The following is a 17,597-nucleotide window of genomic DNA, read 5'->3' as shown; positions in this document are numbered from 1 at the left end:
TTTCACTAAGAGTCTTTAACAGGCTCTGAAAGGCTGCTGTATGTGGAGGGTAAACACATGCCGCCATTGTCCAAATATTCTGCTGTACATCAAACAGGCTTAAGTGAAGAGCATGTCAAAGCCTTGCATCCAGAGGTTAATGAGCTGTTGAAGGCTTACAGCTTAATGTTAGGCTGTGTTTAAAGCTGGAACTTTGCTGGGGCAGTTGTGTCAATATACGGATGTCATCCAAATTAGCTTTGATCAAGTTCCAGGTGTTTTTTTTCCCCTGCATTGACAAAAAAATAAAAATAAGAGTCTATCAGCCTACTTACTACATTTGTGTATTTGTCTGGATGGTTATAGTGAGCAGTGCAGAACTGAATGCTGCCGAAGGTGTAAAGCACCTGTGCTTCAGACTCAGTGGCTCGGGGGGTAAAGCACAATGGGTCCCTCAGAGCTGGTTCTCCCAGTTGTTTCTTTAACTTGTTTTATTTGAAGAATGTAGTCATTGTACAGCACTTCATCATTTTGTTGTACAGCAGTCACTCGCTGTAGCCTACAGTGCTATCAAGACACAGCGCATTTGATTGTTATTGCTATGATAGTTTGTCACAGAGCGGCCTGACTGATTAAATTCAAAATCTGATTTATGATACAGGTACACCAACAGGCCTGTGTGGTCTCGCAGGTCCACGTGTGATCTCATAAAAAGAATACACATCTGTGGGCAGAGTGTCAATCTTTGGGTACTGGATTGTGTCAAAATTCGCTGCAAAACCAAAACTCTAGCCAAATTAGTCTGTGCTCCTTTAACATCCAAAGTAATCAATACCATAAGCAAAGCCAGCAAGCTAGCAAGCAAGATGCTATTGTTCGCTAATGGAACTATTATCCCAAGCAAGACATTATTATATTATAGGTTATTTGTAACTTATGTAGTAACTTGAAATTTGTTCTTTCAACATAGGACTCATGCTTATTTGGAGATTTTGGGGGGACTTTATAGCCATGCAGGTTTAAGGTACATCTATGGGCAAATGACCAGTTTGTTGTTAATCAGGCAGGCGCACCATCTCCCTCTGCTATGAGCTCAGAATTCACATTGGATTGGTTTAGAAATTATACACTCAGTTTATTCCCTGCCAAATAATTCTACAATCCCACCACCATTTAGCTAAAACTTCTCATGCTTGTCTCGAGGTCACGTCTGGCCCCACAAGACCACATTAGGCATTGTTGATGCGAAAGATAATAAATACATACCAAGCATTTAGTTGCGGTTGGAACAAAACCTTGCATCTCTATTTTTTTGTGTTTTTATTTATTTATTCAATTTTTACTTAATTTGAAAACCCCAGCTGCTCTTGACATTGTGTGAAAATTCCATGATTGGACTAGAAGAAATGGTCCAAACTTACTTGTCATGAAATATTTTTACAATCATTCTTTTTATACATTCGAAAACTTTTTTTTTTCCCTTACCTCGTAGAGTTACCATTTTGAAGATTTTATATGTGTGGGACAGATATGGACATAAAATGGGTCTGGCCACAGCCTGGGAGCCAGCCCCTCAACCCCCAGCCCATCCTGTGGTCCATGAATGGCATTGCCGTGTGGTTTTATGAATGACCCTTCTTCTGCCCTTCTAACTACAGTTTGTGAACGAAAGCACTTGGCTGCCTCGTCCCTGCTGGACTTGTTATCCTCACGTTACCTGAAGATAAAATTTCAGCTAGAGGGCATCTGACACTCTCTCTCTCTCTCTCGTTCTGTAAAGTAGAGGAGACATTCCACAGTGCCGTCAGCTTCCAGGAGTCGTACAGAGCAGCACCCCTTGGGCCTGTAACAGAGCCCTGGCTGTCTCTGCCTGAGAGAGTGGAACCCTTTCAGACAGGAACGTCTCACGGGAGTTAATGGCACCTTACACTGGAGCCAAATGAAGCACTGAGCTGGAATCACCGGAGACATCGAGTGCAGGCATGTCTCGACTTATAATTTTAAGAAGATATTTCTGCGGCGGTGCCGCTAGGCTGCTGCCTCTCAAACCCCAGCCTGAACTGACCATGTTGTGCTGTGTAAGACTCAGTAGAGCTGCACTGCAGCACTCTAATGCCTCAGTGTGGCCACAAACGGCACTGCAACCGCTCTGAGGGCCAGCAGGCTTTGCTACAGCCACTAAGGGCACCATTCAGCAAAGGCTCCTGAACCAACAAGTTATCAGGCCCTCATCTGAATGCGAGCTAAATCTACTGCAGTTATTCTTGGCACCCAAAGCTAATCAATTTAAATGGTACCCTCTGAACATGCTGAGCAAGCTCACTTTTACTGACCTAATTTGTCATGCTAAGGTTTTTCTTTTATTTATATCAGAGATTAATTTGAGAAATGTCTCATTAACAGAATGCCAGCGTCTCAGAGAGAGCTTGTGACTAATGCTGTGGCCTAGGCCAGGCTTATAGCAAGAGGCTTTTAAGCCATTAGTTAATAAGGACCTTGATGCAAGTGCTGGCAAAACCTTGCAGTTTCTAAATCCCATCTGGTTTGCTTTTAACATTTGAGTCTGAATTTAGTCCCGAGACTTAATGTGAGGTGATGTCCCAGATTGATTTCTTTGGTGTAATGTGCTAAGTAGCCCTCTCTTTCTCTGAGGGCATCAGATTTCGCTGAAGGTGGTAGAGTGCATTCTCCCTGTGCCTTCATGCCCTTTCATACAAACATTAATAAAAATGTATTACATGCCTGACATTCATCATTTTGGTATAGAATCACAAAATCACAATTCGAAAGAGTGCAAGTTTCAAATCACAAGAGCTGTGATTTAAATTCTGTAGAACATTATTCAAGTGTTCTAAGCGAGAGAAACTTCTGGCAAGCTACATTCAGCATTCAAGCCTAAAGCCTGAAAAAAAGAATGTGCTGGACTTTATGAGGAGCAAAATTGTCTGGAGCCTAATTCATAGAAAATAGTTGCTTTTAAATGGCAAATGCAATATTGGTCAGAATCTCAATTAGATATTTTCCCCAAATGTTGCAGCCCTGCTAAATATACCACTCTGCATGAACCTATTTATGTTTGAGTTGTACTCTAAGTTCTCACATTCATTGACTATGATGTAGACTCTGTATGCAGTGTGCACTTTTTCCAGTCACACCTGAAAGACTATATGTGGGATGATGATTAAGAGATGGTGTGAAGTGAGGCTATATTAAGACCTCTGGGCAAAAGCCTCTAGCCATGACAAGTCAGGAGAGGGACATGAGCAGGAGATTTAGTGGTTATAAGGTTGAGGTGAGTGAGTGTAATCTAATGGAAAAATCAGCAGATGGCCCATATTCATTTCTCTGTGGGGGGTCTGAGTGGCCTTGGTTTGTCATCATGTTCTCGGGAGAAATACTCAGGCTTTTAGCTGCTGAGTTTACAGAAAGGTTAGGAGGGTGAAGTACAGTTCAGACCACAATATTACTCCCTACTGAGGTTTCTGTGTTTATTGGCTTTTAGTTATGACAGGATGGCAACTAGTGGCAAACCCCGCCAAAGTACTGCTTAGCAGTGCAAACATCTTAAATCTCAGCTCTAGCATGCACAGGTTGTGGCGCGAGTTACCTGAGAACTTATCCGGCCTCATTCTCAAAGGGAAAGCATAGTGTCCTTAACAGCAGGTTGACAGTTCTCTGAATAACAGTAGGATAAAAACAGTAGGTTATGTGCATTTTTATAAAGCAAAATGTTGCATATGTTTGTAGCATGGTCTGTTTTGTTTAACCACTATTGATGCATGCCAGATGAAAAATACTTGATCAAGATTTTTTACCAATGTGAAAAAGATAAAAAAGATACTGTTTAATGTTCATATTCCATCAAATGTGATAATATAAAATACCCCCTCCCCCCAGTGTTGAGCATTGAAAATGACAGATTTTACATCAAATCCAAATGTCACAGCCCTGTGGTTTCTCAAAGGCAAAGAACAGCTGTAAACCACAGGTATGGTTCATATTGCAAATACCTGAGATAAAGAAATCGTATATTAGCTGTTTTATTTTAAAAATAAAATTAGAACTGTTTAGGTAAAGTAGGTAGCACAAGACAGTATGACCCATGAACAGTACATCTATTGCTAAGGAATAAAAAGAACATAAGCGTTAAGTGAGGCACCAAATCTCTGAGCAAGCTGAAGCTTTGCAGCATGACCAGTAAGTTGAATAATTGGTGTAGAAGGTTTTATTTGTCTCAGTGGAGTCATGGGCAGCTTTGGTGTCATCAAGCCCATTTACACCAGACGGAGTAACGGCTCCTGTGTTAATCAGCGTAGTCTTTTAATCATCTTCATGTGCCACGCGGCAAGCACAAAAATACGCTTTGAGGCCATTTTCTCCACATGCTGTGCGCTGCATGCTATCAGTTTTAGCTAGGAACAGTACACAATGTGGTATTCTTGCTATATTAGGCAATCTAGGCTCATAATCAAAACAGAAAACAGCTATATTTTAACTTTTAGCAGTAGTTTTACCCTACTACAAACGTACAAATACAAAGAATGGACTAATGAGGGAAATAAATAAAATAAGAAGAATCAGTCAGTGAAAATGGCAAACCCCATATTATATTTAAGGCATGGATAATGGACATACAAAGTTCAACATGATGTGTAAGTCACTTCAGGTATATAATAACAAGTGTCATGTAGCAGCTTCGACTTGCCGCAAGCGCCATATCTTTTGTGAGATCACCAACATGCTGGTCCGCAAGACCAGAAGTGTGCAGTTCAGGCCACTTTGGTAATTTCCCTGTGCAAACACACCTGATTAAACTCAGTACTTACTTAGCAGGATTACTAGCTGTTTTGCAGCAGGGAAATCACCAAGCTGTGTTGGACTCCGGCCCTTCAGGACTGGAATTGGAAACCTCTGCGCTAGAGCTGTATTATTCAAAATAAGGAATGAGCTGAGTACATTTAATTCCTAATCACCTTTCTTTCTTCCCTGTCTCCCACATTCTCACCTCCCCTCTCTCTGTCACTCCTATCTTAGTCTATTAACAGGCAGATGCTATGCATCGTTCACTTCTTCAGTGTACCCATGGCTGAAACAGACGAATGACCCACCGCAGGAGCTCAATTGAAAAACAAACACCAACCAGTATGGACTGACCTGACATCTTCTGAAGCCTGCAGCATTTTCTTAAAGCTGTTTCCAGCACTTAAGAAAAGAGAAAGAGAGGAGCGGCGAGTCTGTCGCCGGATATGGGGGCCATGGTCACTTAGACTGAACGGTCGTGTCTTAGGCCAGCTTCAGCCATACTTCAGCTCTTGTTCTCCTCTTCTCCCACATTTCCCCCTCTCTGGCCACTCTGTCGCAGACTTGTGCCTTCTCTCCTGGCCCTGCTAGCCATGGCTGGTGTAAGGAAGCTGGCCCGGGCTGTCCGGCAGCAGGGCCTCCACCGCTTGGTCCTAGCGCTTATCCTCTTCTGCCTGCTCTCCATGGCCTACTTGGCCTACCATGTCAGCGCTGGCCCCAAGATCAAGGAGGCTCCTCCACTCCCTCTGGGGGACTGCGTGGCAGCTGCTCCGGTGAGTGGCAGCCAGAGGGCGCCTCTCTTTCTGCCTTCACAGATGAGCCAACGACGACAGGCCATGAGGACGGTGGACACTGCACGCACTGAACCTGTGGTTCTCCTGTTCGTAGAGAGCATCTATTCCCAGCTGGGCCAGGAGATTGTGGCCATCTTAGAGTCTAGTCGCTTCCGCTACCACACAGAAATCGCACCAGCTAAAGGAGACATGCCCCCACTGGCCTGGCGGGGTAGAGGCCGCTACGTTTTGATCATCTATGAGAACCTGCTCAAGTATGTCAACCTGGACTCCTGGAACCGGCAGCTGTTGGACAAGTACTGCCAAGACTATGGTGTGGGCATTATCGGCTTCTACCGTGCCAATGAAAATTCTCCATCCAGTGCCCAGCTCAGAGGCTTCCCGCTCTTCCTGCGCTCCAACCTGCCCCTGTGGGATTGCCGCATCAACCCAGCTGCTCCACTCCTCTACATCACCCGTCCCAGTGAACTAGAGCCTGGACCGCTACCTGCAGACAACTGGACCACCTTCCTCTCTAACCACAGCACTTACGAACCTGTCCTGCTGGCCAGCCCCAGACCAGCCGAGCCGACAACACACTCTGTCCTGCAGAGGGCATTGTTAGCTACCGTAATGCAAGACCTAGGCCTTCATGATGGGATCCAGCGTGTGCTCTTTGGTGGGAGTCTGTCTTTCTGGCTGCACAAGCTGCTGTTTGTGGATGCAGTGGGCTATTTGACGGGCAGACGGCTCAGCTTGTCACTGGACAGATTTCTGCTGGTAGATGTGGATGACATCTTTGTGGGAAAGGAGGGGACACGCATGAAAGTGGCTGATGTGGAGGTGAGACGCTCAATTGATCATGCTTGGCAGTGTTGCAGCTATTCTGCAATTGATTAAGCTTGGTCTGTGCTTAAGTGCTTTCACAGGAACAGCCCCCATTGACAATAAAAACAACACACCTGCTGGTTGAACACACTTGGTGCTGTAGGCAGATATTATGCCTAAAAAAAGCCCCGGCATATATTTTAGGACATTCTCAGACCACAGTGTTATTCTCAGACCACATCGGGTGAAACAGGTTGCTTCAAAAGGCCTCTGGCAAAAATGGCTTAGGCTAAGTGGCCACAAACTCTCAAACGGTAAAGTTAATGTGTCATTTGCAGTTGCGTTCTTATTGTTTTTTAAACAGTAATAAAATAGATGAAATAATTTAAATAAGTACTGAAGTCTGAAATCCATATCAGTCAACCCTTACCTTTCACCCAGGTTACCAGCACAGGCCTAAATTAACCTATTAACTGTTTATTAATTGACTAATTTAACTATATTATGACTTCTTCAGTTCTAATCACCTTCCTGTTCAACAGATTATTTTTTTTGTTGATGAAATGAAACATATTGCCCCATCACTTCCTATTGTGTATTGCAATTTGTCCTAAAGACAATGTGTATCATGAGTATTGCAGAGTGCTTTTATATATGGAGCGCTTTTGTTTAGAACCTCATGCATCAAGATTTTTTTCATATGAATGTTGCAGAGCGTTATGGAGAGCTTTCGTTTTTACTATGTGGCGCATCATTTTTCATAATATTTACACTGTGAATCTGACTGAATTTAGATCCCCTAATAGAAGAAGGAATCCCCTGTTGTATTTTTAATGGAAGATTTTTATAGGATGCAACTGCACATTAAAAAAAGAACAATGACCAAATGTCTCCACTAAATAGGTCATCTGCAATAACATACCCACACTGCATATTTCTTCATTTTAAATTCCCTTTTAGAGCTGCTCTCTCACTCTCCCATGGCTGAAATGGAGCTAATGAATTAGCATGTTTAATGTGGGCTGGGGATCTGTTCTGTCTGTTGCTCATCGGAGGGGGTGATGATTATGGGTGCAAAGGGAGAACACTTGCTCTTTTCCTTTCTGTCCCTCACCACCCCCACCTCACTGGAGGCTAGCATAAGGCTAATGAGACTGGCTTACTTTTTAATATGCCCAGATAAGCTTTCACGGGTGGTTCAGCCTGACCCACCACACCACCCGCTGCTGGGCCTGAGGGCTTACGTCTCTCTTCTTCTCCTTCCTTTCTTCCTCACCCCTCAGATCTGTTTTTCCTCTGCTATTTTCAGTCCTACTTTTCTGCAGTCTTATAGTTTTATATAGTTTGAAATGAACCTGGTTATCATATGTTTTGTAATTACCTTTGTAAATGATCCCAGATAGCAGCCTCTCTTCATATCATGTACTAATTGCAGATTCACATTCAGTTTGTGATGTAACAAGATTGTTCTTTCTAGGCTCTTCTCCACTCCCAGACCAAACTCCGCTCTCTAGTCCCCAATTTCACCTTCAACCTGGGCTTCTCTGGAAAGTTCTTTCACACAGGTACATTGCGTGGTTACATTATGTTGGTTACATTTATGAGTGGTTGGTATAGCTTGGTGGGTAACACGGTTGCCCTCCTTACAGCAGACTGGCTGTCTGTTTTTGGTGCAGACAGGCACCCCACACTATACTGCTAAGAGTCCTTGGGCAAGACTCTTAATACAATATTTGCTTACATCAGTGTTCAAAAGTTTGGAATCATTTTTATTAACAGTTAACAGATAATAACTTCTGTTATTTTATTCAATAATAACTTAAACACTCTGAAATACTATAAGCTAGACACCAAAAGGTATTTTTTAGGTTTTATTCAATATTCAGTATATTTAGGAATACCAAAAAGTTTCATTTTTAATTTGTAGTGATTTCCTGAAGATTTCTTTCACAAGATTTGATCACCACTTTTCATATATGAGGCTTACTGAATGTTTATTTTATTATAACTTTATTGTCACTGTTATTCAGCTTTCTCAATCATTAGGGAATCATCCATAGCTCTGTTCATCTTTCTGGAGGTATTTTTTTATTTTTCTTCAAATTAGTTGAAACCTATTAAGCTGTGGACTAGATGCACCATAATAATCATGCATCGTGAATTATACATGTATCTTCAGCAAACTGGTTTTATATTATTGAAAACATTGATTCCAAACGTTTGTGTACTTTTGTGTGTACTTTGTGTACCTCTAGTGTACCTCTAATCAAAGTTTTGTCTGCCAAATGCTATAAATGTCAATATAATTTGTGGTGCAGTGGGAATATAAATATTTTCTGTCGTTATTTCTCTCATTTTTACATTAATATTACTTCCTTTGCCTCTTTCTTTCTCTTTTTTCTTTCCTGCCTGCACCCCCTCCCTTTTTTCTCACCCTTTCTGTTCTGTTGTTTTGATTGTGCTGTGCAGGTACTGATGAGGAAGATGAAGGAGATGACACTTTGCTCAGACACAGGCAGGAGTTCTGGTGGTTTCCTCACATGTGGAGCCACATGCAGCCCCACCTGTTCCATAACGTCAGTGTGCTTGCAGAACAGATGAGACTTAACAAACAGTTTGCCCAGGTCAGCATCAGACCCCTTGCACCCAGAACAGCCATCTTTCAAGCCACTTCCCATGCAGTTGATGAAATGTTAATATTAGGTAGTGATTAATCAAAGCCCCCACTAGATTTCCCTTACCTGTATTACAGTTTCTCACTTGCATTACAATTTCTGGTTCATGTAATTGCTTAAAATGGAAGCCTCTTTCTGCAGACTTGATTCTGATATTTTTATTTTAATGTAGTAAAAAATAGCATTTAAACAAGAAAAACACTTCAGTTATGTTGACTTGCTTGCTCAACTACGAAGATTCAGGGTGCTTTCAGTTTTGTAAATCACACACATTTACATTAAAATATATTCCATCTACTTCATTGAAGAATAATGTGTAATGCAAAAGCTAACAAGCTGCAAAAACAGGCGGAAGTAGCACTTTATTGCTCCTGTGAAAAAGGATTAAATCATAATGTTCCTGCTGTTTTATTTCTGTTTCTGCTTTGTTCCCCCTTTGCTTCACCCTCTTCTCCTTGGCTGTAGGAGCATGGCATTCCCACAGATATGGGCTATGCTGTGGCCCCTCACCACTCTGGAGTGTATCCAGTCCACAGTCAGCTGTACAAGGCCTGGAAGAGCGTGTGGGGCATTACAGTGACGAGCACAGAGGAATACCCCCACCTCAGACCCGCCCGCTTCCGCAGGGGCTTCATCCACAATGGCATTCAGGTTTTAACCAACACACCAATGAAAAGGAAACCTCTGACCACATATTATTTGGTGAACTATACTAACATGGTAGCAAAACATTACTGTGTAAGGTGACCACTGATGAAGGGTTAGAGCAGTGGTCACCAGCCTTGGTCCTGGAAATCTCCTTTCCTGTAGAATCTAGTTCCAGCAATGATCTGCCTCACCTGCTCTAGCTGGGTAACATTCAGAAGTCCTTGATGTGTAAGTATTAGGTAAAGGGGAGGGGCACCATGTTAAATGCAGGTTGGTACTAAATTCTGCAGGATAGATCTCCAGGAGGGTGGTTGGTGACCACAGGGCCAAAGGCTGACTGACACAAATTGTATATGGGGAAAAATATGAGCTATCAATTCTAACTTTACATCCACAAGGTGCACCAACAAAGTAGGTGTGTCTAATAAAGTGGCCACTTTGTAGATGTTTTCAATTACAAATTGCTAAATGAATACACTATGATTATACAACAGTCATTCTAATGCAGTGTTTACTCTCTCACTCACTCATTACTCACATGCGGATTAATTATTTCACTGATTATGTAGTGTTGAGTAATACCTAAAGTGCAGTTATGTTTCTTTGTCAGGTACTTCCACGGCAGACTTGTGGGCTGTTTACACACACCATTTTCTATAAGGATTACCCAGGAGGCCCGCAGGAACTGGACAAGAGCATCCGTGGAGGAGAGCTGTTCCTTACTGTGCTGCTTAATCCGGTCCGTCACATCTCACACACACAAACCCACCCACAAACTACCTCAAGTAGTCATGCTCCAGCTTATTGTACACTATACTCTTTCTCCCTCTCCCACTCTCAGGTCAGTATATTCATGACTCATCTCTCTAACTATGGAAATGACCGCTTGGGCCTGTATACCTTCGAGTCTCTGGTGAAATTTGTACAGTGCTGGACTCATCTGCGCTTACAGACTCTGCCTCCAGTCCGCCTGGCCGAAAAATACTTTCGCATCTTTCCTGATGAGAGAGACCCCTTGTGGCAGGTTTGTGCTAATACACTCCAAAGCAGTGCTTTATTGGTGATCAGGCTGCTTGATTGTGCGTTAGTTGCTGAATTTTTTTACAACCTGAATTTGTGCTGTTAAAATTTGTGTATTTTCTCTTCATTTACATAGCCATATACCAAAAGACTAAGTGCTGAAATGTGTTTCAGCTGTGAGCTGTGTATAGGTTAATGTGATTTCTGCCCAGCAGAATCCGTGTCATGATAAGAGGCATAAAGACATCTGGTCTAAAGAGAAGACATGTGATAGGCTACCCAAGTTCCTGGTTATTGGCCCTCAGAAGACAGGTAAGTGCAATGTGAAAGTTGAATATTTGTAGTTTTGGTATTGTTTGTTACTGTTTTATACATACAGTGCAAGCATTCAGCTCCCTTAACATTCATCACACTTGTTTGATTACAAATGGCAGATTGTTCCAGCCAGTATTTTTATTACAAACCAACATGCTCTTAAATTTTCAGCATCAAAATTCATTATTTGTCAGCAGCAAAAACTGAAAAATGCTGCTTGCACAAGTAACTCCATTCAGACAGCTATACGTTGACTTGTGTACGTTTCTGCTGGCTTTGCAAACTGTTTGGTAAAGTAAAGTAAAGTAATTTCTGTCCATTCTTCCTGGCAAATTTGCTGCAGGTCATGTCACAGCTTCTCAGTTGGATTGAGATCTAGACTTTGATTAGGATATGGTAGAACGTTCATCTTTTTGTTGTTCAAGCACTCCTGTGCTGCTTTGGCTTTGTGTTTGGGATCACTGTCCTGCTGAATGGTGAAGTTTCTCCCAAGGTTTAGTTTTTTGGCAGACTGAAGCAGGTTGTCTTATAGTATCTCCTGGTATTTTGCACTTTTAACAAGATGCCCAGTCACTGCTGAGGAAAAGCATCCCCACAACATGATGCTGCCACCCACATACTTCACTGTTGGGATGGTGTTTGTTGAGGAATAGACAGTGTTAGGTTTGTGCCACACATAGCATTTTGAATTTTGGCTGAAACGCCAACCTGAAAGTTTTTGTCTCATCTGACCACAGAATCTCATCCCACATTTTAGCTGGATCACCCCGATTCTTTCTTGTAAACTCCACACGTTTTTTTCTGCAGTAATGGTTTCTTTCATTGACTGGTGCACCTCTTCACTTCAGTCTCAGCCACTGAACTCCTCAGTGAATACAAAGTGATTTATTGGCCTCTCCATGAGTTCCGTGCTGCTCTGATGCTGAATTTTGGGGTATGGTCTTGTTTAGGGAGTGCCTGTGTGGTATGATGGAGCTTCTGTTTCCTCACAATTGATCCAACAGCACTCACTGGGATATCTAAACACTTGGATATTATTTTGTAGCCTTTTCCTATCTTGTGCATGTCTATATCTTTGGTCTTAATTTCTGTTTTCCTTCAGATTCACAGTCTGATCAATGGTACTTGAATTAACTGGGTCTTTTTTCCTGAAAAGATTAATTTCTTTAATGATTTACAGGTATATATCTGTATCCTCATTAGGGTAATATCTTTCGTTTGTGTAAACTAGGAGATTCCACAGCACAGGGGTTGAATATTTATGCGAACAGCATTTTACAGTTAATAGTTTTGTCACAGAATATTTTCTTTATAGAACCAGTATCACTTTAAATTAATTCATTTTGAGGGTCAGTTATTTGAAATAAAATAACAGTACAAAATATCAAAGGTCATTTGTAACCCAGAATTTGATGACTTTCAAGGGGGTCAAATACTTTCGCAAAAGTATTGCTTTGTATGTTAATGAAATGATTAACACTACAGCTCCTCTCTCCTACTGCAGGATCTACTGCTCTGCATGCATTTCTGTCCCTCCACCCTGCCATCACTGCAAGCTTCTCCAGCCCAGTCACCTTTGAGGAGGTGCAGTTCTTCAGTGGACCAAACTACCTGCGTGGAATTGACTGGTAAGTACAGGCTTTCACCAGCCCGAGACCCCGTTTTAACCATACAGGGTCTCACATTCATATGAGACATAGAATTTGTAGTTTCCTGAATACATTGCGCTACATTTTTGTCCTTTATAAGGTCACATGGGTTCCCCACTGAACGGTGGAATAATTTGTCCTTCCTGACTTCTGGCTTATTTTTTTCCATCAGGTACATGGACTTTTTCCCAGTGCCCTCTAATGTGAGCACAGACTTCCTGTTTGAGAAGAGCGCTAATTACTTTGACACTGAGGTCGTCCCTAAGAGAGCCGCTGCACTTCTGCCCAGAGCCAAAATCATCACTATCCTCATCAACCCTGCAGACAGAGCTTACTCTTGGTACCAGGTTTGTATGTTTGTGTTTGTGCACAAGTGTGCAGAGAAATTCCTCCAATTTAAAAATCCCTCTAACACTTATTAGCATTTTATTTATCTTTAAGCTAATCTTTGTCAGCCCACATGGTCACATTTCCTGTACTTAATGCTCCTTCCGTATTCTTTTTTGTTTTTATTTTTAATAAGTGCAGGGAAACGTTACGGTATTGTCTGTGGTAACTGATAGATGCAGCAGACAGAGATGAGGCTGAAACCCTGGAGTACTTGTTTAATGTATTCACTGGCTCATTATCTCTCTCTCTCTCTTTCCCTGCAGCATCAGAGGGCTCACCAGGACCCTGTTGCTCTGAACTACACGTTTCACCAGGTCATCTCTGCAGGCCCCTCGTCTCCTGCAGCTCTGCTCACTCTGCATCGCCGCTGCCTGCAGCCCGGATACTATAGCAGCCATGTAGAGCACTGGCTCCAGTACTACCAGCCCAACCAGGTAACCGTACATTCTCTTGAACAACCACTATTGGACAAGTCTAAGTGTAGCATTTGTTTTTATTCAGTTTGTCACAAACTAACATTTTGGACAAGAAAACACAAATAGTAGTATAAGTCACGTCAGTTGCACTTTGTTACTCTATAACCCAGATAACAGCTTTTTAAATATAATTTTCTCAGGTGCCTAAAACTTTTGCACAGTGCTATGTAAACACACAAAAACAAACACAAAGATTATTCAAAGCCAGTTATGTACTTTTTCTTGACTTTTAATTGATTTGAAGTTTATGCTCCAACAAATCAACTACTGACATTTACAGTGGTAGTGTGTCTGTTTTACATTTTGCTGGTGTGTGTGTAGCTTCTGATTGTGGACGGACTCCAGTTGCGGTCTCACCCAGCCCAGGTGATGGACAGTGTGCAGAAATTTCTGGGAGTCACACCCTTCAACTACACTCAGGCGCTGACGTAAGAATGACCATTACTGTAGCCCACACTGGACATTCAAATTATTAAAGTTACCAATTTGAGTCTTTATGCCAGAGGTGTCCAATCTTATCCACAAAGGGCCGGAAGTGTTGATTTTTGTTCCTAAAAAGCAGGAACACACCTGATTCCAATTGCTTAATCAGTTGAGTCTCAGTCTTCAGCTGGTCATGTGTCCTCCTGCTTTGTTGGAATGAAAACCTGTAGCCACACCAGCCCTCTGCAGATATGAAGGGACGTCCCTGCTTTATGCTGTGATAGTCTGTTCTGTAGCAGTTAGGAGCTAAACAGGTTTCACTCTGTGTCTGTGTATGTATAGGTTTGATGAGAGTAAAGGTTTCTGGTGTCAGAGGCTGGATGCTGGTCGCTCACGCTGCTTAGGCAAGAGCAAAGGCAGAAAATACCCAGACATGAGCCCTGAGGTAATCATCTTTTGTCCTGCATTAATGCTTTATATTCCATTCAACACTATGAAGTCTGTAAGAACATTAATTTGAAATATGACTATTTTATTAACCTTCATCTATCACATTTATTGACTCCTCGTGAAGTTTCAGGATAGATACGCATTAGAGCTGTGTCATAAGTAAATGGAATCTGTTCTCTTCTTTACTCTCTTTTATTAGCATTACAATTACATTATCAACTGGATTTATGACTCTGCTAAAAACACTTAGCACTGATGGGTATATTGTAGTTATTCAGCAGCGTTACCCATTATAAGCTTCTTTGAATTAAACAGTGCAGGCATTAATAGAACAGCAGCCAGTAACAGTTAAACAGAAAGTAGGCCAGAGGCTTGGCGAAGTACAGAACAGCCTCAGTTTATTTATTGCAAGATTTATTGTACAGTATTGCGTTGCACTCTTAAGTTAGCCTGGCTGCAGCATATGTCTCTCCCAAAATATACTTTAGAGCCTCAGATTAAATAATCAGCTGTTTTAGCATTTGTTATTAATAACTTTTTAATAATAACTTCTATATGGCATCATATATTTAATTGCAGCTCAAAATGGTTTGCAGAGAAAAAGCAAATAAATCAGCTATGAGAGAACAGAAGGTAGAAAATTTTGAATTATTGAAGGAAACAAAAATGAGTGCAGCAAAACAGTAAATAAACACTTGTATCAAATATGAGTGTTCAATAAAAGCATGAGGTTTTCATATTATTTATATATATATATATTTTTTTTTTCCCCAAGAGTTATCACTCCAACATATATATATATATATATATATATATATATATATATATATATATATATATATATATATATATATATATATATATATATATATATATTTATTTATTTATTTATTTATGTTGGAGTGATAACTCTTGGAAAAATGCTGGGTCACAGGGAAAATAAAAGAATGAAACAGATGCAGTCCTGTAACATGTCTAGCCTGAAATAACATACATTCTTCCTGTGGGGTTGTAGTGTTTGCACTAAGTGAGGCGCTTTCATTAAAGATAGCTCATTTTAAAGCTTAGTAGCTTTTAAAGAAAACATCAGACGGGTATTGGCCGAGAGCTTAAGGGACCTGTTTACACCTTGCATTAAAGTGTTTTCAATGACTGGATCATGTTGTATTATGATCATAACTTTCAAACCACATTCAGAGGTGCTCAGAGACGGACCACATTCAACACAAGTGCAAGCGGAATGTGTTTTTGCTGTCCGTATATAATTACATCAGCGGAAATGTGTCTGCTGAATGCTTGGTAGCAGGTGAGAGAATAACCAATAAAACGAAAGATGAAGGATAAGCGAGGCTGGAGTACCCCATAAGCTTTCTTGCACTCTGGGCTGATGAAAGCGTTCAAGCCGGGCTTAAATCGTTCGTAGTAAAAAGTGTATTCAGGCCAAGGTTTGTCAAGATAAGATCCTACATGGAATGCAAGTTAATTCAAGGTGCAAACAGGCTCACAGTTTCAATATTGTATTGTATCTCTTGCATGAATGGTAACCTATTATTGTATTTGCATGTTCATCAAACTCATTGTTGTGCACACATACAAATACATGTACATAATTAGACTTGCGTTTTTGTGATGTCCAGTCTCGGGCCTTCCTGTCGGAGCATTACCGGGAGCAGAACGTGGAGCTGCTGAGGATGTTGAAGCGGCTGGGTCAGCCTCTGCCAACCTGGCTCAGAGACGAACTACATAACTCCAGCTGGAGCTGACACCTAGAAGCCGGATCACAAATAGAACCACAGCTAGAAGCCTGCTCTGCGGAGAAAACAGCGCCCCTGTGTGACTGGAGAAGAGAGGACAGCTGGCCCCCCTGCTAGCCTCCATACTGTGTGGACATCAAACCAAAAAGAGTGGCGCCAGGGGTGTCTGTAGTAAACCCAGGCTGTTGAGGGTTTGAATCAGAGCAAAAGGGGACCTCAGTGAGTTTTGGAGGAGGACCGTATACTTTTATTTAATTGCCAAAATAAGGACACTAGAGCTCATTAATGGCATTGTGGTAATGGACATGGGAGCTCATTATTTGCATTGTGGGAAATGGTGTTTCACAATGTGTTATGAAAGGACTATGGACTGGTGCCATCTCAACTACAAAGACAGCCTCTGGTAAATGAGGCTTATGCACAGGTTCTCGAGAGGGTCGAAACACTTAGCTAAGTGGATGTGAAGGAATTTGCTGGCCTAGTAGGAAATTCACAGGCTGGTCTTAATAAGTGTTTAATTCTGCCAAGCAGAGAGGTATTTGAATTTCTTGCTTAAGATATTCTGACATTCGCTGACTCGTAATGGATTTTTCAAATGATAGATGCCAGGAATTAGTTTTGGCTGTTTCACAAGCAACTTCATACAACCTAAATACTACAACATTCCAGAGCCTGAATACATTGCAATTTTCAAAATGGCTTTAAGCAGTTTGACTCCTTGAAATTGTACTGGAATTTTGTTGATGCCACTGAGTGGCCATCAATGTTGCTAGACTGGCAAATCACAGGCAGCTGCACAACCTACTCGAACTGGCAGTGGAGGTGCCTACACGGAAAAGTGTGAAAGCCATGCTGATGACCAGATTTGGCCGGCTGAAGCTTTTAACTGCAGATAAATAGCTCAGCATTGATTCCAAGCTCTAATGCTCAACATGACTGTGCCAAACTTAACTGCGAAAAGGGTTTTGAAAGAAATCTGCCAAAATGAGACATACATTGTGCTTCAGAGACATTTTTTTTGCCTTTGAGGGAGTAAGATTGTGAATGTATGGTTGTGTATGTGCATATAAGTGGAAGCTAGTCACAGTGGCTCAACTGTATATCCACTCACAGTAGTATGATCTGTTGTCTTGTTTGGTCAAACTTGAAATCAGGTTGGAAAAAAAACAACCCACATCTGCAAATAAAGGCACAAAATGGCAGCTGGACGTGTTAAGTTTCCTCTTTTCTCATGCATGTTTGAATTGAGATAGGATAGAGTGTGCTCTCTCTCTTTCCCTGCAGCCTGCTTTATCAGATAGGAGGAAGAGCGGAGGACAGGAAAGAGTTTGATTAATCACCATGTGGAAACAACTTGTCCTCCATTTCAGAGCACCGAGGTCCCGGTGGCCAACAGCAGCAAACTCAGACTTTAAAT

The 17,597-nt window shown here is 41.6% G+C and overlaps 1 protein-coding gene across 7 annotated transcripts in view; it reads left to right on the top strand.

The window, feature by feature from the left end:
• Positions 1–17,382, top strand: part of ndst2b (N-deacetylase/N-sulfotransferase (heparan glucosaminyl) 2b) — an 80,439-nt gene extending 63,057 nt beyond the window's left edge. For 6 of the 7 annotated variants that reach the window (XM_036572551.1, XM_036572550.1, XM_036572554.1 and 3 more), the window contains 13 exons: positions 5,014–6,395; positions 7,858–7,945; positions 8,850–9,004; positions 9,521–9,706; positions 10,314–10,442; positions 10,545–10,727; positions 10,939–11,035; positions 12,543–12,666; positions 12,860–13,034; positions 13,341–13,511; positions 13,875–13,981; positions 14,319–14,421; positions 16,064–17,382. In XM_036572551.1, coding sequence (XP_036428444.1) covers positions 5,373–6,395; positions 7,858–7,945; positions 8,850–9,004; positions 9,521–9,706; positions 10,314–10,442; positions 10,545–10,727; positions 10,939–11,035; positions 12,543–12,666; positions 12,860–13,034; positions 13,341–13,511; positions 13,875–13,981; positions 14,319–14,421; positions 16,064–16,189 — 2,667 coding nt within the window. In that variant the 5' untranslated portion in view covers positions 5,014–5,372 and the 3' untranslated portion in view covers positions 16,190–17,382. The remainder of the gene's footprint in view (positions 1–5,013; positions 6,396–7,857; positions 7,946–8,849; positions 9,005–9,520; positions 9,707–10,313; positions 10,443–10,544; positions 10,728–10,938; positions 11,036–12,542; positions 12,667–12,859; positions 13,035–13,340; positions 13,512–13,874; positions 13,982–14,318; positions 14,422–16,063) is intronic. The other variant, XM_036572555.1, reaches the window with a different exon arrangement.
• Positions 17,383–17,597: the final 215 nt, after the last annotated feature.

This window comes from Colossoma macropomum, unplaced genomic scaffold (genome assembly GCF_904425465.1).
Source record: "Colossoma macropomum unplaced genomic scaffold, Colossoma_macropomum, whole genome shotgun sequence".
Lineage (NCBI taxonomy): Eukaryota > Metazoa > Chordata > Actinopteri > Characiformes > Serrasalmidae > Colossoma > Colossoma macropomum.
Note: the sequence above shows the minus strand (reverse complement) of the source record. Positions and strands in the feature narration are given on the sequence as shown.